The sequence below is a fragment of the Apodemus sylvaticus genome, chromosome 19, assembly GCF_947179515.1.
Source record: "Apodemus sylvaticus chromosome 19, mApoSyl1.1, whole genome shotgun sequence".
In the NCBI taxonomy this organism is placed as follows: Eukaryota; Metazoa; Chordata; class Mammalia; order Rodentia; family Muridae; genus Apodemus; species Apodemus sylvaticus.
This window is the reverse complement of record NC_067490.1, coordinates 57,863,454-57,872,499: the sequence shown is the minus strand read 5'-3', so window position 1 is coordinate 57,872,499 and position 9,046 is coordinate 57,863,454. Positions and strand designations below refer to the sequence as shown.

At 37.8% G+C, this 9,046-nt stretch overlaps 1 protein-coding gene across 1 annotated transcript; it reads right to left on the bottom strand.

Annotated features, from left to right (window-relative positions):
* Window positions 1-6,908: 6,908 nt before the first annotated feature.
* Window positions 6,909-7,850, bottom strand: LOC127669840 (olfactory receptor 14J1-like). Its single transcript, XM_052164057.1, has one exon. The coding sequence runs from the start codon at window positions 7,848-7,850 to the stop codon at window positions 6,909-6,911; it is 942 nt and encodes a 313-aa protein (XP_052020017.1).
* Window positions 7,851-9,046: the final 1,196 nt, after the last annotated feature.

The window sequence follows — 9,046 nt, the reverse complement described above, 5'->3', positions numbered from 1 at the left end:
CCAGCTTCCAGATGCACTGCTGGCCCTCTGCACTGCTTGGGGATGGGGTGCATGGCCCAGGCTGCTTCTGATCTAGAGGTGGCGACCAGAAGGCTCCTGCCAGAGGCCTCCAGATGAATCCTCCACTCTGCCAGGTCAGATGGACTCACCTGAGCAAGCAGCCTCCCTGTGGCCGGCCTTCAGATGCACTGCTGGCCCTCTGCACTGCTTGGGGACAGGGCTCGTGACCCAAGCTGCTTCCGAGCCAGAGGTGGTGACCAGAAGGCTCCTGCCAGAGGCCTCCAAATGGATCCTCTGCTTTGCCAGGTCAGATAAACTCACCTGAGCAAGGTGCCTCCCCGTGGCCAGCCTCTATATACACCGCTGGCCCTCTGCACTGCTCGGGGATCCAGATGTTGATTTCTTATAGTTTAAGATGTGGAGGAAAAATGACCAATATCAAATAAGAGAGTGTAAATTTAAAGTCACTTATGTTTCAGATAGAAGTCATGTTTTAGTTTATTGTCCTTTGTTTTGATATTTGAGGGATTAAAAATAACCCATGATTCTTCCCTTGCAATTTGCAGGACACTCACAGTACAGATCTCTTAAATGGAGAGAAACTCAAATAAATTTCATTAAAAAGACAGAATTGACCACTCTCTCCAGAGGTTTTCAATATACTATTGGCAGTCTTAGCAAGAACAGTAAGACAACTATAGGAGACAGAGGGGAGAAAATAGGAATGGAAGAAGTCAGTTTCTTTTATCTTTCTTTCTCTCTTATTTATTTATTTATTTATTTATTTATTTATTTATTTATTTATTTATTTATTTTTGAGACAGTATTTCTCTGTATAGCCCTGGCTGTCCTGGAACTCACTCTGTGGACCAGGCTGGCCTCGAACTCAGAAATCCACCAGCTTCTGCCTCCCTAATGCTGGGATTATAGGCTTGTGCCACCACTGCCCAGCATTTCTATATGTATAGATAATTATGATTGCATATACAAGTGACCCTAAAAGTATCACCAGGGAACTCTTACAGCTGATAAACATTTTTAGCAAAGAAGAAGGGAACAAAACTAACACATAAAGATAAGTAGCCTATATATAAAAGAAAAATGGACTAAGACAAATATATTATGATTTTCCCTTTCCCAAAGCCTGTAAGTAACTTCTTATTTCGCTTCCAATCCAGTTCCACAATCTGTCTCTCATTAGAACAAAACACCAGACATCTAAATAACAATAATAAAAATAGTATAAAATAAAACCAAAAAAATTGGAAAGGACACAAATGCACGCACGCGCACACACACACACACACACACACACCACACACACACACACACACACACACACACACAGAGAGAGAGAGAGAGAGAGAGAGAGAGAGAGTAAATCAGAAGAAATACAAAGAAAACTCACATGAAACACAAGTAAATGCAGACATACACATGCTCAAGAACAGCACCATAGGATTCCACAAAAAAAATCAAAACCAGAAGCCATAATACATATGCAAAGGACCTGTAAGGTTAAGAAAAATGCCCTGACAAAACATGAGACATACAAACTCAAAGATGTCTTTGAGTTTTTCCCCCTTTATATTAATATATTCATTTTACGTCCTGATCGCAGTCCCCATCCCTTCTCTCTTTCCAGGTCCATGCTCCAACTCCCCTTTTCCTAATCCATCCACCCCTTCTCTTCAAGAAAGTGGAAGTGCCACCACCCACCCCCATGGTACCCACTTTAGCATACTAGGTTGCCTCAGGACTAAGTGCATCCTTTCCCGCTATGCCAGACAAAGCAGTCCAGCCAGGGGAATGGAATCCAACAGAGTCTGAGTCAGAAATAGGCCCTGCTACAGTCTTAAGGGACCACTATAAAGACCCAAGCTACACATGTGTAGGGGGGCTAGGACTAGTCCTTGGATGCTCTTTGGTTGGTGGTACAGACTCTTTGAGCTTCCATGGCCCCAGGCTTTTTAGGTCTTCTTGAGATGACCCCACTGGTTCCCTCAATCCTTCTCCCTAGGCTTCCACCAGACTCCCCGAGCCCTGCCAAATGTTTGGCTGTGGGTCTCTACATCAGTTTCCATCAGCTGCTGGATGAAGTTTCTCATATAACAGATATGTTAGGTTCCTACCAGCAACCATAGCTGATTATCATTAATAGTGTCAATGGATTTCTTTGTTTGATATTTTTGTTTATTTTTGTTGTTGTTGATTTTGTTTACAGAGTGAGACTCTGCTGGGGGAAACTAACTTTCCATTCACATTTTTATTTCTGGACTATGTTGGTATTCTGTGTAAGCTCCACCCAACACCTCCCTGGCAATAGCCAGGAATGCCTGCCCCATAGATCTGGCCCACTATAAAAGGGGCTACTTGCCCCTCCTCTCTCTCTTTGCTCTCTCTCTGCTCCCCCACATACTCTCACCTCTCTGCCCCTTAGGTTCTCCTCCCCCCCTCCACGTGGTCATGGCTGGCCTCCACTCCACTTCTCTCCTCTCTCCTCTCTCCTCTCTCTCTCTCTCTCTCTCTCTCTCTCTCTCTCTCTCTCTCTCTCTCTCTCTCTCTTTGCCTTTCTGTACCACTAACTCCCATCCTCTACCCTGAATAAACTCTATTCTGTACCATGCCTGTCTGTGTGTGGTAGCTCAGGGAAAAGAAGTCCCTGGACAAGGGCCTGCCTGGGCACCCCCTTCCCACACACCACCGTGCCACACTCCCTTAACCCCCAATCCTCTCTTTTTAAGCCCCTTCATTTGGTTCCCCTTCATTGGTGCTGAAACCTGGAACAAGAAAACACCATGGGTATACTTGCTTAAGCTTTATCTTCATTTGGCCTTTCAGACTATAGATGAGAACTCTATCTGCTTCTCAGTAATGGGACCCCATTTGGTGCACCTGTGCAGGCCCTGTGCATCCTACCACAGTCTCTGGGTGTTCACAAGTGCTTTAGTACTCCTAAGTTTAGAAGGCCTCACTTCCTTAGTGACCTCCATCCCCTCTGGCTCTTATACTTTTTCATCTCCGCTAACTCTTTGCTTTTATACTTTTTGACTCCTCATTTGTAGGATTTTTGGAGCTCTGCCAGGAAAAAAATTAATAGAGATACTCCATTTAGGAGTGAGTGCTTCTAAGGTTTTCATTCTCTGTACACTGTTCAGTTGTGAATCTCTCTCTGTCTTTGTTCCCATATATTGAATGTGGAAGCTTCTCTGAAGATGTTGAGCAAGGCACTTTTCTACAGATATTGCAAAATGCTCCAAGGAATAAATTTATACCTATATCTCCTTAGCCATATTGAGTTATCTACATCACTATATGTGTTGGTCCAAGGCAGTGTTTGTGAATGATCATGTTCTCTGCATAAAAATCTTCACTTGAACCTAACAAATCTTTAAGAAAAAAATAAACAGATAATAAGGTATCCAAAAATAATGAACAAGAACAAAAAACTTATGAATTATTGATTCCTGCAATTCCTGATTCTTGATTTTTGCTCCAGTATAGGGTACATGGGCTGATTTGGATGGAGGAAAGGAAATGTAGAAAAACTGAAACTATATTTTAAGATCACATTTTAAATAAATAATTAGCAAGTGAGGAAAAAGTGAAACCACGTAAGAGGCAGAGTTGCCTTCTGCCTCACTTGTTTATACTCTAACTAGCTTCTGTGTATGGGAACGATCCAGCCTGGAGAAAATGAAATGCTTTCATCTCACTTTTACAGATCAAGTGGGTGTTCAAAATAGTAATATTTTAAGTTTGTGGAAGTGATGTAACAAATATGTTTCAATGAAGAAGTGAGAAAGGATACAGAGGGAACTAAGGGAAGTAATATTATTTAAAATAAATTGAAAAAACATTTCACTTCATTTTCTAAGTATGAGTCTGAGAAACTGTAATGTAACATGTGGAAAAATAAATATAAGACATCCCATTGAAACTCAGGCTTTTTCTAGCTCCCTTTGGCCGTTAACTCTATCACCAAATCCTGAAATTATTAGGTTATAAATATTATATATTAGACAAGATTAGTCATCTATCTTTTGTGTTTGTATCAAATTTGGAGATATGTCTTATTGTTTTGTTTTGTTTTTCAAATTGTTCAAGGAATTTCTTCATATAAATAGAAAAGTTATTCATAAGGACAATAAAGCGATTATTTGATCTGAGCTTTCTTTGGGGAGCAAAACTGATATGTGATTTAAAAAGCTGATGACCTGATTATTTAACTTCTATACACCCTATTTTTCTTTTTCTCACTTTATTAATTAGGATTTCAAAAGCATACTAAGTATGTTACCAGATCTCTTTGGAAAGCACGTAACCAAGTTTGGAATAGATAAAGCCAGGGCTACGAATGGCCAGGGCTATGAATGGCCCAACACAGACCAGTGCTGACAACTTGACTCAGATAATGATTGCCAGACTATTGATTTACTGATTCATAGATTGGATTCTGAACTCCAGAACACTGCTTTCTAAAGCTGAGCACCTAACCCACCAACTTTGGTAGAAATGGCTCCTGCTTAGCTTCTGCTTTCTGTTTTTTTCTAGGCTGGTGTCTCCAGCTGGAGCACCCAATGTAATAACTTAGGTCTTCTTTTTACATTCTAGATATAGGAAAATCAGAAGAGGAAGTGTTTTGCCACTTGGAAGAAAATGGTAGTAATGTCTAATGTTTATGGAATTCACAGGCGATTGCTTGTTCATCACAGAGTTACTATTAATAGAAAGTAAATTATATGTAAATGAACCACACAAATGCAAATACATAACAAGCATTAAGAAATGTATTCTTTTTTAAAAGAATTACACATGTTTTTTTTGTTTGGGGTCTGCAACAAAGCTTTTGCTACTATGCAGATATTAGCCTAGAAGCTTGGAATACCCAGACACAATCTACATATCTAATGATGTCCAAGAAGAAGGAAGGAGTGGCCCCTGGTTCTGGAAAGGTTCAGTGTAGCAGTGTAGCGGAATAACAGGACAGGAAGGTGGGAAGGGGTGGAAGTGGGAACAGGGGGAGGAAGGAGGACTTATGGGACTTTCAGGGAGGAGGGATCTAGGAAAGGGAAAATCATTTGAAATGTAAATAAAGAATATATTGAATAAAAAAAAGAAAAAGAAAAAAGGCAAACTATTTAATGTCAAAGAACACAACATTCCCAAAATTGTTTTATGTATTTGAAAGATCAATAACTTCGAAGAAAGTAACTTTATTACTAAAATGAAGACATTCAACATATCTAGGACAAAAGACAACAAAATACTTATAAACCAAATATTAGCTACTTACCCATATCATTTGGTAATAATAAGCCAATATGTTGTGAACCGAAATTTATAAATGAATGTTCATGCAAATAAATCTAAAATATAAAGGTAGGAAATGGAATTGATTTGCTTATGTTTTAATTCAGACAATTAATAAAATAACAGGCTAGCACAAGTATTTCTGAAAATATGCAACTCAAAAGGAATCAAATGGAATTCACATGCCTCTGAAGATGGAAATAACAGGCCAATGTCTGAGCAGGTAAAAGGCCTGACGAAAAGTCATTTGTGGTTGTATCTTGAAAATCTAGACTGACCAACTTTTGTTCTTACAGGTAATCTAAGACTACATATACTATATACAACATCTGGATAGAAAAAATGTCCTGAATAACAGAAATAGGGACTGAAGAGTTGTTTTACTACGTTAAAATGAGGGATTATCATTCTTATGAAGCTTCTTACAAAAAGAAAAGAAATATATAAGATTTTAGTAATATGAAAACTCACAAGTATTATTATTGTGCTTGATCTGTTGAGCTAGCACACATTTGAAGAAATTTTGCAAAGGTAAATTAGAATTATTACTAAAGTGCAAATCTTATCAGATTCCAGTGCTATTTACCACCATGTGACAGACATCTGGCAGGATTTCATCCACATCTGAGTTTCTGGCTGTATCCATAGTTGTTCATGAACAAGTAAAATCATGAGAGCTTTAGAAGTGCTTAGGACCTACATCTTTTTTTTATTGATATATTTTTTATTTACATTTCAAATGATTTCCCCTTTTCTGGGTCCCCACTCCCCGCAAATCCCATTAGCCCTCTTCTGTCCCCCTGTTCTTCCATCCACCCCTTCCCACTTCCCTGTTCTGTAATTCCAGGACCTACATCTTTAATTGACACATAAATGACTTAATTGTACTAACCCTATTGGTCACATCAGTTAAGAAAGTTGAATATATTGTATACTTAATCCAATAAACCTATTCTTTAGAATTATACAGACAAAGCTTGGTAATTACAAGTGCATGTATCAAATGACTTAACAATAATTAACTGTTGAAGATATTTTATATAGGAAAAATGAGGGAATATATAATGACAAATTTTAATATAAATGAAAACTGTAGTTCAGGAAAATATCAACTGTAAGACTATGCAAATTCATCTACTGATATCATATACATTTAAACCAAATGTATACTACTAGACAAAAATAATTTTAAAATAAAAATTGGAAAATAAATTATTGACTTAAATTTATAACGTGGTAGTGGACCTAGGACTATTAGTATTATGTTTGTGTTTTACTTTTTGTAATTTTGCCTCTGCAAAAGTGTTAGAAATATACTGAAGTTGTCAGTATGACTGCATGCTTATGTGTTAGAAAGTAAAAACTAGTGAATCTATATTACAAGGCTATTAAAATGTTTTATCAATTTGAAGAAACAACACATTTCATGCAAAACTGCAAAGAAATAAAACAATATACTTCCATAAGTACATGATTTTATAACATAGTTTATATATAGGAAAATAAAACAAAACATTCCTCTTCATTAGAGTTTGAAGAAAATCCAGTGACTAAAATCATTCATGGGTATAATTAAACAGTCATAAACAATGGGCCTAATGATTCCAACCAGCGAATTTTGTATTAAACAATAACTTCCTTGCAACACTCTTTAGGGTCGTATTTCTCAGACTGTAAATAACAGGGTTGAGAGTTGGAGGTAGTACTGTGTAAAAGATAGAGAATAAAAACTCTAAAGCAGTTGGAGAGTCTGAGGTTGGATTTAGATATGCAAAGGTTCCTGTAGAAAGAAACAATGAGACAACAAAGAGATGGGGAAGGCAAGTAGAGAAGACCTTGGATCTGCTTTCAGCAGAGGGCATCCTGAGAACTGTGGAGAATATGTGGACATAAGAGATGAAAATCCCAACAAAGCAGACAAAGGCCATTACATCCACGAAATTAACTACTCCCATTATTGCAAGGTAATCATTAGAGCAGGAGAGCTTAAGCAACTGGGGGACATCACAGAAGAATTGGTGAATTATTCTGTCACCACAGAATCTGATAGAGAGTACACCTGTTGCAAATAAAGTTCCAGAGATGCTTCCACTTAACCACACAGCTCCCACAGCCCAAGTGCACTTTCTGGGACTCATGATGACCTCATAGTGCAGTGGAAGGCAAATGGCCACATAGCGGTCATAAGACATCACTGTAAGAATGGCCATCTCACTCCAGGCCAAAGCTGTGAAGAAAAAAACCTGAATCATGCACTGTCCATATGAAATATAGCCACTTCGTGCCAGTGAACTGTCAACATACTGGGGAACTGTGACAGAAAGAGATGAGAGGTCCAGAATGGAAAGGTGCTTCAGAAAGTAATACATTGGAGACTGGAGCTGTGGGTCCAGTGTTGTGATGGTGATAATGATGAAGTTCCCTGCTGAGCCAAATAGGTATGTCACCAAGAAGAGCAAAGCATGCAAGATCTGCAGGTAATGGTTGTCAGACAAACCCATGAGGAGAAATCCACTCACTGTAGTTATATTTTTCATAATTGTTTTGAAAACAAAATTTGTGATGGCAGCTGGAAAATAAAGCAGTATGTTAAATTTAGCAGAAAGACATTTAGGCAATAGTTATGTGTTCATTAATATTTATTTCAATAATTAGTCTCATCATACTATCTAACATCTACTATCTATACATTTTTCTATTTATCTATCTCTATCATCTATCTACACTTGTTGAGAAATTTAAGTGAGAACACATTTTTTTCCTCATCTCCATAGAACTCACACTATCCATTCATATACCTAAAGGTGTAGATGTGATCCATCACTGGTCCTCTCCAGGAATGTGTTTTTGTTTGCCCCCTTTAAAAGCACTGTTTCACTGCCACAATTTAAACCCATTCCTTTTCTTTAAGTCCTCAATAACCAGTCAGTGATGGAAGGACTGTGGAATGGGTTTTTAAACATAGATAGGACTGGTTATGTATAGCTCAAACAGGGTACCATGTTACCAGTTGAAATAGGCATTTTTAAAAAATATACCAGGAATTAAAATATGGTTTGCTTGTCCACTGGAAACAGCTAGTCTCTCTTAGAAAACAATAATGTCATTATAGCAAGAAAATATTAGTTATTGTTGAATGAAGTATAAAATGCTTTTGAATACTATGCAGGAGTTATTGAAATCAAAAGAAAAATGTTTGTGTAAAGGGAATGCTCACATGGTGCACTCAAATTAGATAACTTATTTCATTTATGGGGTATTTGCGGGACAAGCAGCTTCCATTTGAATTTAACTACTATCACTAGTACTTGCCTTCAGATGTAGCTACCAAAGAGTTCTTAGCTCTTACCAAAACAAAAGACAATTGCAAGGACAGATAGTGATTTCTTGAAATGGTTTAAGATGAGAGGAAAATGGCCAATATCCAATAAGAGACTGCAAATTTAATGTCATTGGTGATTCCAATAGAACTCTTGCTTTAGTTCATGGTCCTTTTCTTATTTGAGGGATTGAAAATAACCCATCATTCTCTTCTTGCAAGTTGCACATTGGTGTTTGGGAGATGATGAGCATAAAATGAATTATCACCTTTCTGCATGGTTTTCTTGTTGTTGTTGTTGTTGTTGTTGTTGTTGTTGTTGTTCCATTAGTGAACTCTAGGCAACAAAATAAAATCAAATTTCATCACATAGTTTCACATTTTCTTAAAATTGTATGCTTACAAAAGCAATTG